This window comes from Schistocerca nitens, chromosome 7 (assembly GCF_023898315.1).
Source record: "Schistocerca nitens isolate TAMUIC-IGC-003100 chromosome 7, iqSchNite1.1, whole genome shotgun sequence".
In the NCBI taxonomy this organism is placed as follows: domain Eukaryota; kingdom Metazoa; phylum Arthropoda; class Insecta; order Orthoptera; family Acrididae; genus Schistocerca; species Schistocerca nitens.
In genome coordinates this window covers 237,911,800-237,936,236 of record NC_064620.1, presented here as the reverse complement: position 1 = coordinate 237,936,236, position 24,437 = coordinate 237,911,800, and the positions used below count along the sequence as shown (strand labels likewise).

Sequence of the window (24,437 nt, the reverse complement as noted above, 5' to 3'; positions counted from 1 at the left end):
GAATATTGACTTTCACTAAGTACAGTATACACTAAATTAGCATACAGCTCAACTGTAAAATAGAAATCCAAAGAAGTGTGCAGAAACTGAAACAATTCTCCAATATGCTTAAGAAAAAATTACAGTCTCTATGCAATACGATGACAAATTTATTTATTCCAGTTTACAAAAGTTTCTGAAAGTAATCAGAATATTACGGTATATTAATAATCCGAATATATTTCAAATAGTACAACAGAATACTGAATCAACATTTTTAATTTAGTCATCTACTAAACACAGTATCCCTACGTGTAAATCTTATTCTTACCAGATAACCCCTTTCTCATTATTGCCTATTATGGAGGGCTACACCAGTGCTGACACAAAATTGCATAAATACATGCAAGAAAATGCAAAGCAAGAATAACATCTACTAAATTTCCAGAACATTAACAACTGGAATTGAAGCAACTGGCACTTCAACATGAAATATAAAAGTAAACATTTGCCCCCTATATTCCTGAGCCTTTTCAGGTATCGGACCAGTGCTGTAAGAGCAAAAGAGAACGTGAACAAACCAACTTTTGACAACTTGCAGATTTAGTGGTTATTTTTCTTTGAATGCTGTTAAATGTGACATAGATGCTGCAATCTGAAAGATACAGCACTTAAATCTACCATGCTACTGCTTCTCTATAGATACCATGAAACTTGCCAACAAGGTTGTGAGCACACCTTCAGTTTTGTACATTTTAAGGAAGTTTTGCGCATGCGTAACTTGCATGACATAATTGCCTTATGGGCCAAATATCTCTGCTCGCTAAACATAAATCCTGCTAGATGATTGTACACTCCTCAGATATGCTAATTCACTCACTATATAGTGAGGAGGCCAAGTCCCATCCCGGGATGTAGTGCCAATGGAAGAAAACGACTCACTATATAGTATTGTAAAATTAGATCAGACACCAGTGTATGTTAAAGGTGTATTGACAGTAAACCAATTTTGTAGGTTTCTGAATGAGTTTTAGTGTATTAAGTTATGAATTTTATCACACAGTAACCCATTTGAGACACTGAGAATCATAAGGGCCTAACACACATCACCGTCAATTGTGAGATTGTTGAAGTTATTCATGCTTCTGGAATCTGTTGATCTTAAAGTGAATCAAGTTTTCTGTGCTGTAGGCCACATTGTATACATGAAAAGTTTTAACACTGGTTTCTCTGATATTCCCTTAAATGTGGGATTGACAGTGGTGTGCTTTAGGCCCTTTTGGATCTCAGTGCCACATTTGTATTCTACTCAAGTGACCTTGTTGGTTGACATTACTACTCTATTTTAATCACTTCCACAAATGACACTGTCTTTGAAGTTTCTTGTTTACTGTGTGGGAATTGGCTTTCGTGTGCAGTGTTAACATGACTTACGTTGAATCTATTTTAAATGCCAACAGAAAAGTAATGCTGTGAGAGTGAGTTGTAAGTCATGCTTGGATAGCTCAGTCAGTAGAGCACTTGCCCACAAAAGGCAAAGGTCCCGAGTTCGAGTTTTGGTCTGGCACAAAACTTTAATCTATCAGGAAGTTTCATATCAGTGCACACTCTGCTACAGGGTGAAAATCTCATTCTGGTTGGTTGGTTGACTTGGGGTTGTGAACAGAAAAGTAAATTACCAGGAAAACTTAGCCACAAAGGAACTAGGGCCTCTGACAACAGATTCTTGGACCGGGAGAGTGACGAAATCAAATAAGCGTGACTACAAGCACACATTTAACAAGGAAGTGTTAGCACAAGTTGATGTGTGAGTGCAGTGTAAAAAAATCTGATTTTCAACCTGAACATACATTTGTGAACTAATACATCTGTTGGGGATCTCACACACTTGTCCAAAAAAATTGAAAAGCACGAAAACTGCCACTTAAACAAAAATGAGAAATTGAGAGTTTTGAAAGCTTTTATGTCATTTCATTATTTCTCTGAACTGTACATAATTATTCACAAAACAACAAAATTCCACAAAACAATTCTTTATTTTGTCAGATAAGTTATGCAACTTATTATTATTATTATTATTATTATTATTATTATTGGCAGTGGCTGCAGTTGTATAGACATGTTGTAAGCATAACTGTTATACAGCAGACGCTATTAATTCACACTCTCACATTTATCTGAACCTAAAGATTTGGGAACACCCAGAATGTATGCCCACGACATGCCACTGTACAAGATACTAGATTCCAATGGCACACGTAGCCTACACCCCCCACCCCTACACACAAGCAAGTTTTATGAAAAGTGCCGAGTGTAATAACAATTTTTTACAAGCTGTCACAAAACAATTTCACCGATGCTGGTAGCAAATAACAGTTTCTTTAAACCGATTATAGCATTGATATTTTTTTGGCAACAGGCCTTTTTGTTAGGAAATGAGCTAATCATGCTAACTAAATTGTACCATATTTGTGAGTGAGCACATATACACAACTTGAACACTCGAATAAACAAAGCCTTTGCCAAATAACCTGAGGTGGTATATGCAACTTATATGTAAGGATTTCAGAAAGTAAATTACACATGCTGTCCCATGTCATGACCACTGCACAACAAAAAACCATATGTTCTGTGTGTCCTGCAGACACAGTTCTGCTGCAGTACAGACAACAGATGCATCAAAGTGTGGAAGTGAAATGGTGTGGCAATTGGATATGTGCACCTAAGCTGAAGTGCGCGAGGCAGTAAAATCCTTGTGAGTGAAAATCTAATTTACACACAAGATTTATTGTTGAATTCTGATGATATACTGACCAAATGCAATGTCATGTCCAGCCATAGCGATATTGTGCTGACAATTTAACCAAGGATAGACAGACACGGGTGATGTTGATCAGTAAGTCCAGTTCTGCACGGTGTGATTTTCATTTTTTCGGCTAGCTGAAAGAACATTTGGCAGGAAAGTGAGTCCAACAATGACGCTGATACAGCAGTTCTCGAATGGCTCCATGACCAAGAAATGGCTATATATCATGAGGAAGTGAATAATTGGTAGAACGTTCTGACTTGTTTACGGAGACTTTGTGACTACATTGAAAAATAGATCATGTATCTGTGTCACTTTGAAATGTAATGCAACATTCAATAAAAGTTACTTGGCCTGCCACAGTAATGTGTAACTTACTTTTTGAAGTCCCTTCATACATGTGGCTTCTCTATCATTGTGGACATCTCCAGTATTAGCCACATGACATATGCAAAAAATTGTTCACTGTTACACATACAACTGCTTGAGATGTGGGCATAATGCTGCCTTGAAGATGCAACCAATGATACAAAATTGCCTTGCAAATACATATTTTTGAGACTGCACTCTCAAAAGAATTGATAGCTACTTTATAAGCATCACAACAGCTGCTGACAGCAATTTCACATGAATAGGCAACAAACTAGGAACACAAATCCAAACTGTGACAGAAACACAACTGCATACTGGAACTGCCGGCACGTCCCAAACAGCTAAAAACTGTTTCACTATGAAGCAGTATGTCAAGCTGATCCTTACTGCATAATTCCCAAATAGACACACTTAAGGGAACTGCTTTCAAAACTAGTCTTCCTGAACCATTCCTGAGTTGACGCTTTGGAGGAAAAAATATTGTGAGGCCATTTGGAGTGAAGTTCCACAGAAGAGGAGGAGGAGGAAGAGGAGGGTATTAGTATTTCACATCATGTCGACATCAACATCATTAGAGATGGATTAGGGACGGATGGGAAGGAAATTGGCTATGCCCTTGTCAAGAGAACCACCATTTGCCTTAACTCAATTCGGGGAAATCATGGAAAACTTAAATCGGGATGGCCAGATGCTGATGTGAGCTGTCATCCTCCCAAATGAGAGTCCAGTGTGCTACCAGCTGTGTTACCTCACTCAGTGAGTTCCACAGAAGAGACTATCATTTACTTCCACAAAGCTGCCTCATTACAAACGACAAGAAACACTAACAGTAGGGCGTGATAGGATGGAAGTGAGTTACTAGCGTTGCCCAGAAAGTAATGTACCACATTTTTTTCCTTCAAAAATTCTTTATTGAACATAATGAGAATTACACACATGAAAGAATAGTGTTTTACCTACACACCCAATTTTTCCACGTAATCTCCATCCCTTTCTATGGCCTTTCTCCAGCGTGAAACAAGGGCGTGTTCAACCTGTTAGTACCAATCCTTGTCCTGGTGGCGGAGCCAGTGCTTCACTGTGTGAATCAACTCCTTATTGTCATGAAAATGTCTTCCATGAATTGCATCCTTTAATGGTGAATGACATCAGCTCGCTGCAACATGTCAGGTGTGACAGCCACGGATGGTCTCCCCAGCCACTGCAAATCGTGGAGCTCCGCCGAACCGCCTTCTGATGACCTTGCCCTCCGTACCCAGTGACTGACTGTACTTCTGTCAACAGCAGATGCTCCATAGACTTTTCACAAGCGTTTATGAATATTCCCCAGTTTCTTTCTCCGCAGTGAGAAATTCAATGTTGGCATGTTGCTTGTAACGTACATCACCTACAGACACCATTTTGAAACTGTCCTGTAGCTACACTATCTGTCAGAATTGATGGAAACTTGATGAGTTCGCTCTGGAGACTTCCAGTAACAAATATACAATGTTTCATATTCGTAGCATTGTTTTTGGCTGAGAAAAAAAGAATGTAGAGCATTACTTTCTGGACAACCTTCATACATACTTGACAAGTAACATTTTGCTTGAACATGAATAATACAAGGTGGTTCTAACTAAATGTTCGCTACATGAGAGATCCTGTTGTAGTACAATGGAACTATGTTGAAACATATGTAGCAACTTGCTGAAGAGAAATAACGAATGAACCACTGAAAGAAACACATCTTAATTTCCACCTGAGAGAGTAACATTTGTTAACTGTGCACCATTTTTATGTTCCATGTTACAAACAATGCACAATGTGAGGACTATCTGCATCCACGACAGCTTGGAACCGCACTACAGACTGCTTTATTGCTACCTAAAACATCTCAGGTGGGATGCTGGCTATCATGACAAAGCTTGTGTACTGCTTGAAGACCGCACATTGTGTCCAACAATCTCAGCCATGGCAACAGTAACTTTTACAGCAGTCTGTACTGCAATTGGTCTTCAGCCTCTTCAGAGAGCAATTCCCAAATCACAATTTAATTCCGACTTCTGAATCGTATTCTTCAACCCCAGTGTGGAAAGAGGAACTCTCCGTATTCCTTTAATGTGTTGACACAAAGAGCAGCAGCACTATTATTATTATTGTTTTAACACAACAGCTTTACGAGTAAAGCTCTGCTCACCTTGCCCAGACCCACGTTAACTGTCAGCAGCTGTAAGGCGGGCTGATGCTTGTGTTTCAAACCTACATCACCATACCAGTACTGGTACCAAATGGCAAGTCAGGACACTTAACACTATAACAACGCAAATCCTGCAGCACACAACCTGAATATCATTCCTATAAGTTGGGTACCTACGTTGTAAATAGTTTTCCACCTACACTGGATCGAGTAGCAAAAGTTTACTTATAATCATCCTGTAGACTGCCAGATGTTCATCACAGCAAAATGCTTTGAAGGACTGGGGCATGCTATAGATGACTCTGTGAAGTTATGGGTACATTTCAATCCTTGGAACAGTGTTACAAGCATACACAGAATTCAAGTATACAGCCAGCCTGTATCACATGCTGTGGCAGTAGTAGTCGAAAAGTCCTAGACTCATTTGGATGCTGTCCTGCTCATGCCATAGCAAACCAAAGTTTTACCAAGGGTCATTCCTGTATTAATGTGTTCCCCACAATTCAAATCAGGGAGACAACATTTTATCCACTGAAATTACTTCAGCATATACTGTACTAAATCAGTTTCATGAAAAAAGGTCACAGCTGCCTCAGTCAATGAGTGTAGACAGAATCCCTAACAGGACACATCATTAATGATGATTAACAACTATGCCGCAAGCTACATTAACAAATTCCACTTTGTCCTTTTGCCATATAATAAGCTACAGATTAAGCCCACAACATATCCCACATTACTGACGGAATGACTTCCTACGTTAAAAATAGCTACATGATGTGTTTAACATGCTCCTTCCCACAGCCACTAGATTCACCCAAATTGGAATTTGTATACCATGTGGTGTGACATGAGACTGGACAGAGTAGGTCATCTGTGTCTACTCTGTATCATGCGAAGTAGCCAAGTGTAGAGTTCTCTGAAGTCAAACTAACCATCTGTCAGCATTCAGGATACCAACTCCCTGACAAGACCTTTGAGATGGATCAGAAGTGGTACTGGGGGCATAGACCATATAAATTCAAGCAGGCTAGGAAAAAGTCTTACTTTCGTAGTCTCGGATGTTATTGAATTTAGCATATATGTTAAAATGAAGGGCTAAGTACGGAACACTTATTTTTTTTGTTTTCTCCAAAATAATTTATGCTCTGAGATACAGCCCTCCAAAGATGACACTGTACATACCATTTGAAGATGTGAATTTTGAAAAAAAAATTTAAAATGCTGTCTCTCTGGAACAGTTCTAGATATTTTGTTGTTCTTTTTTTATTTGGAAGATAATTGCTTTATGATTACAAAGAAATCCTCCATTTGGGTTTACCTGTCAAAGTTCTTTTACTAAAGCATTCTGAACCTTTTTTATAATTTATGAAAAATTTTGTTTTTTTCAAAAATGCTAATCCATAAAATTTTGACTTTTCTCTGTTGATTAGTAACATATAGTTCAGGTTTTATAAACAACTGAAATTTATGCCATACACAAAACCTGTTTTATTACCACATTATCACAAAACAGGCTCATAAAAATCAAAACCTAGCTTTATTCAACATAATTTTAGTTTTAAAAGATGAGTAAGAGACTCATTTTTCAACCATTTTAAATGGTTCCAAAATGTATATGAAAGGTCCAAAGACTTCAAGGTTTCAATGCATACAACTTCTGTGCACTCTGTTTTGTACTGAACTTAACCAGACAATGAACTAAAAATGTGCTCCACTGCTTCAGTATCTTCCTTTGATGTAGAGTGATGCCTTCCTGTTGAAACAACAGGAACTGGAGCACTTACAATCTTCAAAACATTGTGAACAGGAAGTGAGCACTGATGGCATTGTTTCTGTCCTTCAGCAGCTAGTCCACGTGGTAGCATAAAGTTCACTACAATTTTAACTCATAACTGGTGTCTATAATCTCTGCAATCCACCAGTCACGGTCATAAACACGACAAACATCCCCCTTCTCAGGTTGTGAATCTGAATGTTATCCTGCTGTTTTTGAGGTGTTGGCCAAACGAACAAAATTTCTTCTTTCTTGCTCTTTAAAGTCTTGCAATATGAGTTCAACCATCACTTTGACTCCAGAAAAGTGTCCTCTGAATTCCTTTCACAGGAGTGGTTTGTTTGGACCATTCTTCTTTTTCTGCTCATGGAATTATTCTATTTCCTCTTTGGACAAAAGAATGAGGGTTGTGGATGTGTAAGATTTCATGACTCGTGTAAAATACTCAGCATTCTGAATCGCAGCTATTTTTGGTCTGGAAAGATTGTTTTGTAGCATGGTGCTTCAGCAGGCCTCCTACATTATCACTAGGCCCCTCCCCATGACCAGTAGCACTGTATACCCAGTCAGTGGGCACAAGTAACTTACTCAATTCAAACAGCTGGTAACGATTTTTAAAATGACTAGAAGCACCACCAGAAATAATGAAGATTTCGCTGCCCGTTTACAGTTTAAGAATTTTGTACATTGCTAGCAAAGCACATGCTGAGTCATGTCCTGTGTCATCACTGTTAACTGCAACACTTGTGGTCTTGTTTTGAAAATATGTCACTCCTGTAAAAATTGAAACATGGTCATTACTCCAATGATACCGTTGTACTTCTTGTGGAAGAATCACAGACCCGTTCTCAGCAAAATCACAGTGAAGTACTAAACATAGTTCTTCAGCCTGCACACACCCTTTCACTTCTGCAATGTGTAGTTGCAATTTCTTCAGATGCTGGTGAGTTACTGCTTTCACTGACCATTTACCAAGTTCATCAATGAAACTGTCAAAGGCAACAATTTTCTTAATTCGTTTATTTTCCTCCAACATTGCATATGTCATTTCTGCAGAGTGTTCCAGGCCATGTGTCTGTAAAGACAGTCCTGCCTTTCTACGGCAGTCACCACATTCTTGAAACAAACAAGTCTCTCGCTTTACGTCACAGACCACTAATTACTTCACACACCCAACCAAGGTGTCATATGTCATGTGCTCCAGTAAGTTCTTCAAAGTTACCACACAAAGTTCAAAATTTGCACAGTACACACACACACAAATGGTTTCTTAACAGGACTAACACCCACCTCTGTAGGTGACTGATTCAGGGTATTTAATTCTTCCTCTAATGATGCAAAATCAGCATCACCTGCACCGTAGGAGGCTTCACCTTGTTCAGATACTATCACTGTTATTCTGTCAAACATTTAAAACACAAAAAGCCATCACTGGAAATATCTTCACTTTGAAACAGTTTTCAAATGAGAACGCTTATTCCCAACCTGAACAAAGTCTGTTTTTTTTTTTTTGTCTTATATATATCATTCTTTGTATTAATATAATAGAGGGAAACATTCCACGTGGGAAAAATATATGTAAAAACAAAGATGATGTGACTTACCGAACGAAAGCGCTGGCAGGTCGATACACACACAAACAAACACAAACATACACACAAAATTCAAGCTTTCGCAACAAACTGTTGCCTCATCAGGAAAGAGGGAAGGAGAGGGAAAGACGAAAGGATGTGGGTTTTAAGGGAGAGGGCAAGGAGTCATTCCAATCCCGGGAGCGGAAAGACTTACCTTAGGGGGAAAAAGGACACACACACAAACACACACACACACACACACACACACACACACACACACACACATATATATCCACACATATACAGACACAAGCAGACATATTTCACATCTTCAAAATTGTGTTCGCAGTGTCATCTTTGGAGGCCAGTATCTCAGGGCAGGAATTTTTTTGGAGAAAACAAAAGAATACGTGCTTTTTACTTACTCCTGAATTGTAACATATGCTAGATTCAATAAAATTCAAGTGGATATGTCTACTTGTGTCTGTATATGTGTGGATGGATGTGTGTGTGTGTGTGTGAGAGAGTGCATATCCGTCCTTTTTCCCCCTAAGGTAAGTCTTTCCACTCCCGGGATTGGAATGACTCCTTACCCTCTCCCTTAAAACCCACATCCTTTCGTCTTTCCCTCTCCTTCCCTCTTTCCTGATGAGGCAACAGTTTGTTGCGAAAGCTTGAATTTTGTGTGTATGTTTGTGTTTGTTTGTGTGTCTATCGACCTGCCAGCGCTTTCGTTCGGTAAGTCACATCATCTTTGTTTTTAGATATATCATTATTTTATGGCTATGCAAATAGTGAGCACACTTCACTCTCCTGTACCCCAGCCAGAAGACATTTCAAACAGTCCTTTTCACAAAACACACTGCAACTGTGTCAATTGGTAAGTTCCTCACGAAAACATAGAACTCACTGGATGCTCACAGATTTCTGAGAAGCCTCTTCAGTAAACAAATTAGCACTGTAACAACTACAACAAAGAAACTACAACAAAGTGTAAGAAATATCTGCAGCAATGAAAGTGAAAAGAAATAACTGGAACAAAGACAATAGAAATAAACATTGTAACAAAGAAATTAGTAAGAAACAACTTCAGTGTAGACATATATTGCCCTTTAAAGTTAAACAAAAAATTATTTTTAAAAATAAAACCTGTCCAACTTACAAGTGGAAGCTCTCCTTTTCAGGGAACATGTAACTATGTGATACTAATCAACAGGAAAAAAAAATCAAAATTTTATTGACTGGCATTTATGGGGGAAAAAAATCCATAAATTATAAAAAAGTTCAGAACGCTATAGTAAAAGGACTTTGACAGATAAGCCCAAGTGGAGTATCTCTCTGTAATCATAAAGCAATTATCTTTCAAATAATAATAATAATAATAATAATAAACAAAATATCTAGAACTGTTCCAGAGATACAGCATTATAAAACTTTTTCCAAAATTCACATCTTCAAAATTGTGTTCGCAGTGTCATCTTTGGAGGCCAGTATCTCAGGGCAGGAATTTTTTTGGAGAAAACAAAAGAATACGTGTTTTTTACTTACTCCTGAATTGTAACATATGCTATATTCAATAAAATTCAAGGCTATGAAGGTAACCCCCCCTGCCTGAAGTGATACGGATTATGCCTGGACAAAGCCTGAGGAAGGACAAGCTGCAAACTTCTTGGGGGAACTTTTCCCACATTTGTCCAGAATGGTTCAAGAAAATGATGGCCAAAAGTGAAATGTGCTTCTCCTAAAATCCTTCCAAGGTGTTAACAACACTTAAATGGTTGATGGTAACTACTGAAAATTTTATCCTACAATTTACGCACAAATTATTCATCAGCTGTGTTTCCGAAAATTTAACTGTTTAATGCACAATATACTGCAGTTATTGAGTCAAATTACAGCTCTGCGTATTGTTATGATTACAATACTGCCCTTATGTTCACGTATATACCCATGATGTTTTTGGATCTATATGGATCAAAATTTCTTTCCCTGGATTCCACTTTTTACAGAAACTGGTGGGCAGTGCAGGTGCAACACTACAATGTGATGCTCATCCAACAGTTGCTACGACATAGCCTGTCAGATTTTATGTTACTGGGTGTAGTGACAGCATTAAGCACACTGATTTTGAGCACCTAATGTTTTACTGTTCTACGCATTCCAGTTTGTTTGAATGAAGTATAGGTCAAATGTGGCCTAAACACATTCCTCTATGAGAACTCACCAACTGTGTTGCAGTTTTGAGCCTCATGTCAAAACTAGTTACTGAAGAGTAATCTCCTCAGGTAGGTACGCCTACTGTATTCTGCGCAAATATGACTGATAAGACACTGAAGTATTTAACGAAGTATTTGAACTGAATATAACCCATCCATAATAAAATCAGTACAAGGCACTAAACCAAAAGTATTGTAAAAGTTCATTATATAAAGGCAAAAAGAGAACATCTCAATAATGGATCGCTAAAGTTTAATGGTAAATTTACTTTGGAATATCATAATCATCAAAGCATTTAATATTTGATGTGAGTGTTAATTTCAATACTATTCGTGAGTGCAGTGTTCTGTTCTTGTTTTGTACTAAAAAAGCTTATGTATGCAAAGATAAAACAATTTTAGATTTCTGACTGATTTCACGAACACAAACTGAGAAAAAAACACACACACACCCACACCCAAATATGCTCACCAGTGCTTTTTCCAGCCTGACACGTCCTGCAGTAACTGGACGTCTGCTTGTGGCCAGTAATTTTGAGCCCAAAAGCAAAAGAAAGAGTGCTTGTGTTAAATACTTACACAGCTAAAATAAGCACAGTATGTACAGATAACAAGGATTAAAGAGATGGAACACAGATAGAATCGAATCACAGAAGACTAAATCTTCAACAGTGTGTGTGTGTGTGTGTGTGTGTGTGTGTGTGTGTGTGTGTGTGTGTAAGCACGTGCGTGCGCCATGTGCAGAAAAATGCAGAGTGATTTCTTCTACTTTCTTAATAATTTTTTGTACAACATTTTCTACCATTCACAGCTCGTTACACATGTTCTACCACTCACAGTTCACTATAACAAAATTAACACCAATTGCAGGTTTGATGAGATCAAGGTGAAGAATGAACATTAATTATCACAGCTCTGATGATTTTGTTAGACATCAATATGACTGGAATATGTTACAGAAATAAGCCATTATGAGGGTGGTTGAGGAACAGGAAGGGTTATTGCCATGTATTTTACACAAAAACTGGAGAAACAGCAATGACATGTTTTCACACTCAAGGATGTACAGATATATGGATAGTCTTTCCTACCTGCCAGGCCACTGATGGTCCTTGTCTGTGAGTGGCACATAGACGACACCCATGAGTGGTGTCCTCCGTACTGATCCATCGGGCAGCTTGTCAACCTGCTCCAACTGTTGGTTTCCTCCTTCTGGCCCAACAGGAACTACCAGTCGACCACCTGGCTTCAGTTGGTCTATTAGCTGCCAAACAAATTTCTTTTACACGATGTCAACACACCAGTGAATTCTATGTGTCACATGTTGGCATCTCTAATTAAAAATTTTGTCTGTAGCATCAGGAGTAGTTCTCTGGGGGTATAAAAATTTGTATTTTTTCCTGTTTAGTCAAATTTTATATTGCTGCACAAATGAGCCCTTTTTGTGTCCATATAATGCAATCATTACTGAGTTACAAACAACTCTAACAAAGAGTAATACTATATTTATGAATATCACTTATTTCCAAATAGCAATGGATATTTTATGTTATATTTCAATAGTTAACAAATGAAATATGAAGCTGTTGTTTCAATGTCCCCCATTATTTCCAGTGAAGTTAAGGGAGAACTTATTTGCATTTACTTCCTTTTAAGGAAGGTGAAACCAGGTATCTGCAGCATTATCTATCCCAAGTAATTTATGATTTTATAAAAGAATGCAATGATTTGAAGAACCAAAGCTTTTGCACAGACAACAATAAACAAGTCATACCATCAAAAAACAAACATAAATAAAAAAATCCAAGGGCCATAAGAAATAATAACCTTTTATCTTATTTGGGTACAGAAAAGCTTCTAATTTAAAGGAAAGGAAACCAAATCTTACCATAACGTAAAATCTAGGTTGAAGATAAGAAAAAACAGCTTACTCACAATTGTGAATGATGCATAACAGGGTGGCTACTCAAACTTGGAAAAAAAATTCCTGAGAAATCCAGGTGTGATGAGGAAGAATGTGTCAAGAAGCTTCTGATAAAATAATGGAAATCAATGGTGAGTGGGGGAATGGGCAGCATACCACAATAATGACTTTTCTTTCCTCTAAGCTGAGCTGTATATCAGCCATAAGTTGCAATTTAACTGTAGTTTTTGAACATCGGTAATTTATATGGAATAATATTCATATAATGAAAACACACTGAAATATTAAGTACTTTAAAATGTGTGATTTATAAAATTCAATTTCAATGCTAGGTTAAAAATACAGAAGTCCCTCAGTTTTTATGAAATTCCTAAAATTCCCTGTTTTTTACAGGTAAAATGTTATTCCCTGAGAATTCCTGGTTGTCCAGACGAAATCGCCACCCTGCATAAGCACACTTGCACCTAGAAAAGAAAGAAAGAGAGGGAAAAAGCTTCTTTCAAATAGCACCACTGCTGATTGACAGCAAACTAGGGGAGTACTTAGGTATTTGGCTGCACTTGACAACTAAAAAACAAGTTGTTCCAGAACTGTCAGATCTTACTTCATGGATAACATTTTTCTTAATAGAACTATGAGGACTGTGTGAAGACCATATTTATGTAGACTGGGCACCCATGAAGCTTATGTCCTGGTTTGCTTACCCTCTAATGGTAAAATACAGAGCTGCTTTTGTATTCTCGTGGAGTCTTACAGTAATGTCTCCAAGAATTATAGCCCACAAGTACTTTGACATTTAGATGACAAAGTACACCACCCTATGCACGCTGGTCTGCTCAAACAACAGCACTGCCTTTTTAAGTGACAGAAGCACAGATTTGTTCAGCTGTATTTTAAAAACATGAAGGCTAAATTTAGAACTTGCCTTTTACCTGGTGTGAGTGTCAGTGAGCATCTATAGCTAGTGAGAAAACAATTTGCTGCAGGTTTTGTCCCCCATTATTACTTACAGAATTAACCGACATGCTTCCTCTTAAAAGCACATTTTTGTATTGTTTGTGGCATCAGACTAGGGCACTTTGCTGAAGTAGGCAAGAATACTCATTAGCAGACAACCAATGTATCTTCTGTGCAGTTCCCCTTTCTCCCTTTCTTCTGTTATCTCATGCAGGCAGCTGGTTTACCACTGTATCATGCCCACACGCCAATTCACACAAATAGACCAATGAAGGGGTTGCTTTGTGCCACAGGAAACATTAAAACCTACACACACACACACACACACACACACACACACACACACACACACACACACAGACAGACAGACAGACACAGACACAGACAAACAAACAATGCTTTGTACACTCTGATACCACTTTATCTAAGTGCTAAATTTATACTGAGTCAATGTACACTTCACCAACATATGAGGAAATAATGCGCTTATAGCATATATGAAAGCTCCAAACATAACAGAGACAAAAATAAGGCAAATCCAAACTTACAGCCTGTGGCAATGTTGCAGCAGCAGCACCAACATGGATAGCATTGTATGGAGCATCCTCCGGCCATCCCAAACGGCCATCACCAACTGTAATATTAAGATACATTCATATAAAAGACAAACTTCAGAATACAGTTAAAAAGTAGAAATGCTTCCTGCAGCAAAAAATAATTCCCAGTACATCTGTTTCACAGAATTCAGAACAATGATTAGAGCAGGATAAATATTTACTACGCAACTTCCACAAATATAACTTTTTAAATGCGATACAGACAACATACAAAATATATTAACATGCCTACCATATGATATTTCAGATGTCATTAATGAGCAAATTTATCTCTCCACTTTAATTTTGCCGATAAGATATATTGAAACAACATAAACTCTTATAAAAAGTGGTGCTCATGGGGACTGAATGGTTTCTAACATACACAATGATAGCCAACCTTTTATGTCTATGTACAAGGTATATTTAAAACAACTTGATTTAGAAGTCTATCAGTGGAGCCAAACTGTCATCAGATCACAGCTCTTTGCCAATGTTCGTGTGCTTGCTGTTCTGATAACAGAGGGCAACAATTTTTTTTTTTTTTTAAAGCAAAAGTTTACGGAGTCTATTTAGATGCGTATGATGATGAAGTACTTAGCCTATAAATTACTTTGTTTGAATAGACTCTGGTTCTCACGATAAACCGTTCTATAAAAAATACATGTTGTTTACTAATCTACCCTCATTAATGTGCCTTTTTTGAAGTAAGGTAATTGAACTCAATGTGGCCTAGTGCCTTTGTCTTGGTGACTATGACAGGAATCCATCAGATGGCACGCATTTGACAAACTACGTTAACTATTTCTGCTTCTCACAGAGAATGCCGTGACCATGAGCCATTTCACAGGTGAGCTTTTGTTGTTTGCCATTCAGTTGTTGTTATTTTGTGCAGGTAAGCTTCTCACATTACTCGTTCTTTACAATTTTTCTACGAACTTGATACTGTGTCAGTTACTTCATGCAACTGTCCTGTTTGGGCATTTTTTTTTTTTTTTTTTTTTTTTTTTCAGGAAATATGAGTTCTTCACAGAAGACGTGTTAATAATCCCGACCATTTCTGCTATGTATGTGGTAAATATTGTCAAGAAAAACGACGGAATATAAATAATTTTGTAAAACAACTTGGACAACAAGATAAATGTTAGGTCCCACACAACATTTGTAAAACTTAAGTGAAGTCTGTGGTGTCACTGCCAGACACCACACTTGCTAGGTGGTAGCTTAAATCGGCCGCGGTCCATTAGTACATGTCGGACCCGCTTGTCGCCACTGTGTGATCGCAGACCGAGCGCCACCACACGGCAGGTCTCGAGAGACGTACGAGAACTCGCCCCAGTTGTATGACGACGTTGCTAGCGACTACTGACGAAGCCTTTGCTCTCATTTGCCGAGAGACAGTTAGAATAGCCTTCAGCTAAGTTAATGGCTACGACCTAGCAAGGCGCCAATTGTATACAAGGATGTATTAAAAGTTAAGTATATTCCAAAGATACGTATTTTCTTTATCACATTCATTAAGTCTCCTGTTTCAGACCTCACTCCATCCTTCGAGAGTTAGCGCGTGCATCTTGGCCGCCTCTTTCAATTAGTGTGCGTAGTGTTGGCAAGTCTGCCGACACTACAATTTTGGCGACGAGCGTAAAAACGGTCTTCGTTCTTCCTGCTTTGCTTACATTACTTGTGTCATGGCTTCGCCAGATGTACTGTCCGAATTTTATCGCTTGCAGAATCAGCAGACGCAGGCCTTATTGGATGCCCTGGGACAGTTCGTCCAGGGTCAACGTGCGCTGCAAACCGATGCGGCCGCCGCCGCTTCATCGCTACCGCAGCCACAACACGCCGTTGCACCACCGTTTCGTCCGTATAACACGGACGACGAAACGTGGCCAGAATGGTCACGCCAATTTGGCTTCCATCTAGCAGCCTACAGAATTCAAGGTAATGAGCGGCAGCCGTTTTTGCTTTCTTGTGTCAGTGTGTCCACCTACCGTGTGATAGTGAAATTGTTTCCCCGACGCGACATAGCAACTCTGTCCTACGAAGAAATTTTGTCTGCTTTAGATGCCTATTTCAAAGAAACAGTTAATGTAGTTGCAAAAAGGTATACGTTCTTTCGTACCAAACGTACGGCCGGTCAGACTAATAGGGAGTGGGTTGCAACATTGCAAGGACTTACTAGGGATTGTGATTTTGCATGTGAATGTGGACTTCCGTATTCAGATACTATGGTGCGTGATGCAATTGCACAGAACGTTTCTGATGTTCGCATACGGGAACAGATTTTGAAACTAGTAAATCCCTCCCTTCAACAAGTGATAGACATTTTAGATAGGCAAGACACACTTGACTTTGCTCAGGAATCATTTGAAACTTCGCCAGCAGTGTGTCACATTAACCGGCCCGCCGGGCACGCAGCACGGACCGTTAAACGGCCCTCGCGCACGTCCGAGCAGCTGCAGCCTAGCTCGCAAACACGAGTCCAGCCGCGTAAGCATGCCAATGCAGTTCTAAAATCATGCCCGCAGTGTGCAGCTAGACATTCGCGTGAGAATTGCCCGTCACACCAAGCTATTTGCTTTTACTGTCATAAGAAAGGACATGTTCAAAGTGTTTGCCAGGAAAGGCTTAGATCCGACAATCACGATTCCAGGCCCTTTGCTTCGCGCCGGAATCGAACCAGGGACAATCAGGCTCGTGGCCCTTCGCCCATGGACATTCATGTCGTTAATTCCACCCCGTCCAGTGCCACTTTATCTAACAGTGACTGTGTTCGTCCCACAAAAAGTGTGCGTCGACGTCGCCGGAAATCCAGTAAAGTCGCAAGTGCTTCTGTACCTGTATCAGTCCAAATTGCACGTGAACGTCGCTCTTGTCGTCAGCAGGACAATAAACTTTTTGTAGACTTAGACTTTGGAGGCAAAGTGATACCATTCCAGCTCGATACCGGAGCTGCAGTTTCATTGCTCAATCAAGACACGTACAAACAACTGGGCAAACCTCCGTTGCGTGCCGCAAATGTTCAGCTCAATAGTTACTTAGGACAGCAGATACCTGTGTTAGGACAGTGCAGCCTTCTTGCCACATACAAGGGACAAACAAAACTTGTGTCATTTTACGTTCTTCGTTCTTCTACTGCAGTGAACTTATTTGGTTTAGATTTATTTCAGTTGTTTAACTTGTCTATAGTCAATCAGGTCCTATCAGTGAATCAGACTGTGTCTTCCGCCAGTGTTTCTAATCTTTGTGAGGAATTTGCAGACATTTTTGCACCGGGCCTTGGTTGCACTAAGAACTATGAAGCACATTTGGAACTCAAAGTGGATGCGCAACCGAAATTTTTCAGAGCGCGCGATGTTCCCCACGCATTGCGTGATGAGGTCGCAAGAACATTAAACGATTTAGAATCTCAAGGTGTAATTGAACGTGTGCAGGCTTCTCTCTGGGCCTCACCCTTAGTAATTTTGCCAAAACCTTCCGGAAAATTGAGACTTTGCGTGGACTTCAAGGCAACTGTGAATCCCCAACTTGTGACTGCAACTTTTCCTTTGCCCCGCCCGGAAGATCTTTTTGATAAATTGTGCCCGGGTAAATACTTTTCGAAATTGGACCTAGCACATGCGTACTTGCAAATACCAGTGGACGAAGAATCCCAGCGCGTCTTGGTGGTTAACACGCATCTTGGATTGTACCGATTCAAAAGACTGCCATTCGGGTGTGCATCTGCCCCTGCATTGTTTCAGCAATATTTACAAACTGTTTGTGCGTCGGTCCCTACTGCTGCGAACTATCTGGACGATATTGTGATCTCCGGAAAGACAGAAGCCGAACATTTAGCCAACCTACGAACGTTATTTCAGGTCTTGCGACAAAATGGTCTTCGCTTGAGGAAGGACAAATGTGTGTTTTTTGCTCGTGACTTACCATATCTGGGCCGTGTCATAAATGCCCAAGGCATACATCCGAGTCCAGAGCACCTCCGTGCCATACAGGAGTTGCCTTCGCCACAGAACTTGAAACAGCTCCAGAGTGTGTTGGGAAAAATTAACTACTATGCCAGGTTTGTGCCGCGCGCTTCTTCCATTTCAGCTCTGCTTCATCGCTTACGCCGTAAAGATGTTCCGTTCGTCTGGACGGAATGCGAACGCGCCTTTCGCCGGTTGAAATCGGCGTTGCTTTCTCATACTTGCCTTACGCCATTCGATCCCCAGAAACCCCTTTTGTTGATGGTCGATGCATCGGAATTCGGGATCGGTGCTGTGCTTGCGCACAAAGATGGTTCGCATGATCGTCCTATTGCCTTTGCTTCAAAATTGCTCTCGTCTGCGCAACGCAATTATTCACAGATAGAGAAAGAAGCTTTAGCTCTCGTGTTTGGTGTTACTAAGTTCCATGATTTCTTGTATGGTCGTCACTTTACCATCATCACAGACCACAAACCTTTGACATCGCTTTTTCATCCGAACAAGCCTGTACCTCCACGTACAGCGCAGAAATTCATTCGCTGGTCACTTTTCCTCTCGCAGTACAGCTACGATATCTTGTATCGGTCCACTGCTAAGCACGGAAACGCTGATGCGTTGTCCCGTTTGCCTGTTGCTGAGGATAAAGCATTCGATTCTTCCGAACTTGCTTGCATGTTCATTGATTCGGAAACCGATGACGTGGTCGAATCGTTTCCGATTGATTTTCGTCGTGTCGCTACGGCCACAGCTTCTGACCCTGTCCTTGCTACTGTTTAGCGTTTTGTTGCTACGCAATGGCCCTTGTCCAAGTCACAGATCGAGGATCCGTTGGTTCGCCGATTTTTTGCTCACAAGGAGAGACTTTTTGTACGACGTGGTGTTTTGTTGTTGCGTTCTGATAATGATCAGTCCAGAGTAGTGGTCCCACGTTCGTTACAGTCCTCTGTCTTACGGCTTCTTCACCAAGGACATTGGGGTATTGTGCGCACGAAACAACTTGCTCATCAGCACTGTACTTGGTTCGGAATCGATGCTGCGATTACGAATATGTGCTCTTCTTGCGTGGCGTGTGCCGAACAACAATCCGCGCCGCCGCGGAAATTCTTTGCATGGCCGAAAGCCACTTCCCCTTGGCAACGCTTGCACATTGATTTTGCTGGTCCATTCTGGAATGCTCGATGGTTGGTTGTGGTGGATTCCTTCAGTAATTTTCCTTTTGTTGTCCGGATGTCTTCCACGACGTCATCTGCCACCATCCACGCGTTGTCCGCTATTTTTTGCATTGAAGGTCTTCCCCAGACTGTTGTTTCCGACAATGGCCCACAATTCATGTCCGCAGAATTTCTGTCATTCCGCAAGGCCAATGGTATTCAACATCTGACATCCGCGCCGTTTTCGCCTCAGTCAAACGGTGCCGCTGAACGTTGGTCCGGACTTTCAAGTCACAGATGTTGAAGTTGAAAGAGTCGCATTCTAGGGAGGACGCATTGTTGCTCTGTTTGTCTTCGTATCGCTCTCAGCCCCGCGATGGTCGCTCGCCGGCTGAGTTGCTCCATGGTCGTCCTCATCGAACCTTGATGTCTTTGCTGCATCCGCCGCATCAGGGTCCAGTGCAGCGGCAGACTACTGCTTTTGCTCCTGGCGACGTTGTCTTTTATCGCAACTATCGAGGTTCACGGCGTTGGCTCGCAGGGCGCATTCTTCGCTGCCTCGGCCGCGCGATGTATTTAGTTTTAGGGGCCTCTGGTGAGGTGCGTCGGCATCTCACTCAGCTGCGCCTCTGTCGTCGCCTGGGTTCTGCCGCTCCCCGTCTGCTTTCAGCGACGGTGCCGTCCGGTCAGCGCCCTGGGGACCCATCTACTGGCTCGCCTCATCCCCAGGTATTACCGACGCTGCCTTCCATTTTGCCCCATGGCGACGGGCCGCTGCCGCCTGTTCTCCCGCCGGCGCCGCCCGCAGTGGATGCGTCACTGCAATCGCATGGCACCTCCCTGGGTCACGCGCCGCCGATCGCTTCCCATGACCAGATGTCCTCCACCATGGAACTCTTGCCCGCTCCGGACCAGATGTCGTCTTCGCCCGTCGGGTGCCCCGACCACATGGAGGTCGACCCTTCGGCCCCTCCTGTCTCTCTACGGGCGCATACACCGCATGTTGACGTGCACCCTGGACTAGGTTTTCAGGTGTTTCCTAGCTCCCCTCGGACCGAATGGCCGGGTGCGGGTGGCACAGCTTCGCCTGTTGTTAGGCTCCCCACCTCATCGCATACATCAACATGGGGTCCTCTCCACAGCGGGCGGAAGCCTTATAACACAACCGTTCGCCGATTTGCGGGGGAGGAATGTGGTGTCACTGCCAGACACCACACTTGCTAGGTGGTAGCTTAAATCGGCCGCGGTCCATTAGTACATGTCGGACCCGCGTGTCGCCACTGTGTGATCGCAGACCGAGCGCCACCACACGGCAGGTCTCGAGAGACGTACGAGAACTCGCCCTAGTTGTACGACGACGTTGCTAGCGACTACTGACGAAGCCTTTGTTCTCATTTGCCGAGAGACAGTTAGAATAGCCTTCAGCTAAGTTAATGGCTACGACTTAGCAAGGCGCCAATTGTATACAAGGATGTATTAAAAGTTAAGTATATTCCAAAGATACGTATTTTCTTTATCACATTCATTAAGTCTCCTGTTTCAGACCTCACTCCATCCTTCGTGAGTTAGCGCGTGCATCTTGGCCGCCTCTTTCAATTAGTGTGCGTAGTGTTGGCAAGTCTGCCGACACTACAAAGTCATTTTGATACTGAAGATGGAGGATGAAAAGGGCTTCTGTTTGAATTAATACCAATGACATGGACAGAGCCAAGAAACCACCTTGACGATTGCCACTTTTGTGGTATGAATGTAAAAGGTATGAATTGATAAAAAAAGTGCTCTTGGATTTACCCAAACATACAATCCGCTAAGCCACCAATCTTGCATAGTAAAGATTTGAAACTTCCTGGCAGATTAAAACTATGTGCCGGACAGAGACTCGAACTCGGGACCTTTGCCTTTCGCGGGCAAGTGCTCTACCACCTGAGCTACCAAAGCATGACTCACACCCCGTCCCGAGTTCAAGTCTGGGTCTGGCACATAGTTTTAATCTGCCAGGAAGTTGCATATCACCGCACACTCCGCTGCAGAGTGAAAATCTCATAATGGATAGTAAAGATTTGCCAATACTGGTATTTACTTCCTATCAGACAATTACTGTGATGATGTTAGAATGTTAAACAGTCAGAGTAAACATAATGGTGAAAGGGAATTTGAAGAATGCAGTCCTACACCGCAAGGTTTTCCTCAGGGCAAACTAAACAACTTGATTCGAGTTTTAAACTTGTGTAAGAAATTAGCTGAGCTTCTTGCATCAAGACTAAAAGAAAAACATTGCCTTCAGCCTGGCATATCAATAACAGCCTATCGAACTAGAGAGCGTGACATTCTTCCATATTCGAATGAGACGAATGATATCGTATAGTGTAGTGATATTTCTGGACTTTTAAATTAAATGGATCTTATAATATACCAACCAAAGACTGGTCACTTTTCCTAGATAGCTTTAAAAAAAGTTTTATATGTATGTTACTGCATAATGAAAACAAATTAGCTTCGATCCCGATAGCTTGGTCAACTAATTTTAAGGAAGAATATCAAAATGTTAATCTTGTTTTAGTAACAATTTCATTTTACATACAGCAGTGGTCAGTGTGTGTAGATTTAAAAATGGTGAATTTTTTATTGGGTCAGCAATGTGGATACACTAGATAACCCCATTTTCTTTGTCTGTGGGACAGTCGTGCGAAAAATAAACTTTGGAGCACTAAAGATTAGCAGCCAAGAGCCTGACTATAGGAAAAGATAACACTGTTCACGAACTGTTGATCAGTCGGGGAAGTAATCATTCTTTCACCATTACATATTAAACTAGGGTTTATAAAACAGTTTGTTAAAGCTTTAGACAGCAATGGCGATTGCTTCAAATATATTTGTCAATCATTTCCTGGTCTCAGTGTAGGAAAGTAAAAATCAGGAATTTATTGTGGGCCACAAGTCTGTACTTTTATAAACAATGATGATTTCACAAACTACATGATTCAAGGTGAATTGGAAGCATGGACGACTCAAAAATTTTTTGGGGAATCACAAATCGAAGAATACTCTGAAATGTAAACAAAACACTCCAGAATTTCCAAAAACTAGGAGCTAATGAGTATAAAATTGCATTTTTTGCATAGTCACTTAGATAAATATCCTGACAACTTGGGCGATTACAGGCAGGAACAAAGGGTACGTTCCAACCAGGACATCAAGATAACAGAGAAAAGATCATTGGGATCACCATACGATGGCAGACTACTCCTGGAACTTGCACAGAGACTGCCCAGGAAAAAAAAAAATTCCCATAGAAAATTGTTTTCTTATTGATTTGTTTTTTGTTATTATTAATTTTATTATTCTCTGTATCATTTATAGCACTTCGTTTCTTTGAAATCATTTGATAACTTTTATTTTAAAGTTTTAAAAAGTCTTCTCTTTCCAGTATAAATCTATGCCTTTACCTCAATAATTAGAGTCAATTCAACAAAAACATTATTATTTTCATAATCAGCAGATCAAATTTCCTGACATGGTGTTATAACGTCTAGTTTAACAAACATATTTCAAGGACGACACAATACATGTAAGTCACAGATCAAGTAAACAAAGTAAGACGTGTGTACACTTTTAACAGTCAAATCTGAACTGAGTCCAAGTCTGGCTGGCCGCTTAGGTGGCACAATAGTATGAAAAGATGATTTACACACATCACATTGCTGTGTAGCTGTGCCTAAGTCAGTATAGAATCCATGTGATATAGTAAGTGTATTAGTAGGTTCTACCGAAACATTCTCATTGGAGTAGAACAAATTGGCATCCAGTAAATCACTTAGGCTCCTGTAATTCACCATTTTTAAATCTACACACACTAACCACTGCTGTTGGTGAAATGAAATTGTTACTAAAACAAGATTAACATTTTGATATTCTTCCTTAAAATTAGTTGACCGACTTTAGGAGGAGTAGGAAGGATCTTGGGTAGGATGTCCCTCATTTCAGGCCATGTAGAGGACGCGCGTAACTGCGCGGCGGCACTTTGAAAGATCGGCAAGTCACAACACATGGATTAATAAATTCCATGCCACAGAATCAGTATTACCCTGTGTAATCCTATTAGGACACAAAGTGAGAATGTTGCACGAAAAGCTCAACTCACAAAATTTTCATAATGGCTGAAGTCATTTATTTTGGTCCATAAAGTTGTCAGCTTATAGGAATACACACTTTCAGTAGCTTCACCAGCAACCATAAAAAGTTTAGCTACTAGTAAAATACAGTTTACAGGAGCCTAAGTGATTTACTTGAGGCCAATTTGTTCTACTCCAATGAGAATGTTTCAGTAGAACCTACTGATACACTTACTATATCACATGGATTCTATACTGACTTAGGCACAGCTACACAGCAATGTGATGTGTGTAAATCAGCTTTTCATAGTATTGTTGTTTTGTGATGCTTGGTTAAACTAGCGTAAGAATTAGCACATGCACATTCTATGCATAGATTTAAGTGTTTGTGGCCAGAACTTTAACTAATGTGTAAATGACAAAGTGAACTTTCGTTTTGTTTTAGTTTTTCCATACTTATCTCTGTGGAAGGAATACATTATTCACATGAGTACGTATTGCGTGTTTCTGTTTTTCTGTCATCTTCTACCTCCTTGGCCATCATCACTTCACTACGGGTCTTTAGAACAAACAGTTTATGTCATCTAATCAATAGCACTGGCATAAAGTACATCATCTGTTTACTGTTACTCATCTGCATTCCCATTCTTCCATAGTAAAATTGTTTAATTTGAATAATGGTCACAGTTTGGTGGGTGCCAACCCATCTCTTGGACAGTTGGTTGGTGTCCTACTGATATAACTATGCAATGGTTGCAGCAGAGCTGGTATACAACTTGGCTGCTTTCACTAGTGGTCCAGCCTTTGATGGAGTAAGATAAGTCTTTTA

General features: G+C 40.5%; 1 protein-coding gene across 10 annotated transcripts in view; it reads right to left on the bottom strand.

Moving 5' to 3' along the window:
- LOC126195826 (protein-L-isoaspartate(D-aspartate) O-methyltransferase) overlaps positions 1-24,437 on the bottom strand; it is a 67,605-nt gene that overhangs the window by 6,230 nt on the left and 36,938 nt on the right. For 6 of the 10 annotated variants that reach the window (XM_049934469.1, XM_049934475.1, XM_049934476.1 and 3 more), the window contains exons 5-6: positions 14,333-14,418; positions 11,995-12,167 (exon numbers count right to left, since the gene is read on the bottom strand). In XM_049934469.1, coding sequence (XP_049790426.1) covers positions 11,995-12,167; positions 14,333-14,418 — 259 coding nt within the window. Of the gene's footprint in view, positions 1-4,106; positions 4,675-11,375; positions 11,419-11,994; positions 12,168-14,332; positions 14,419-24,437 lie in introns of those variants that run through there. The other 4 variants (XR_007538615.1, XM_049934471.1, XM_049934472.1 and 1 more) reach the window with 2 other exon arrangements.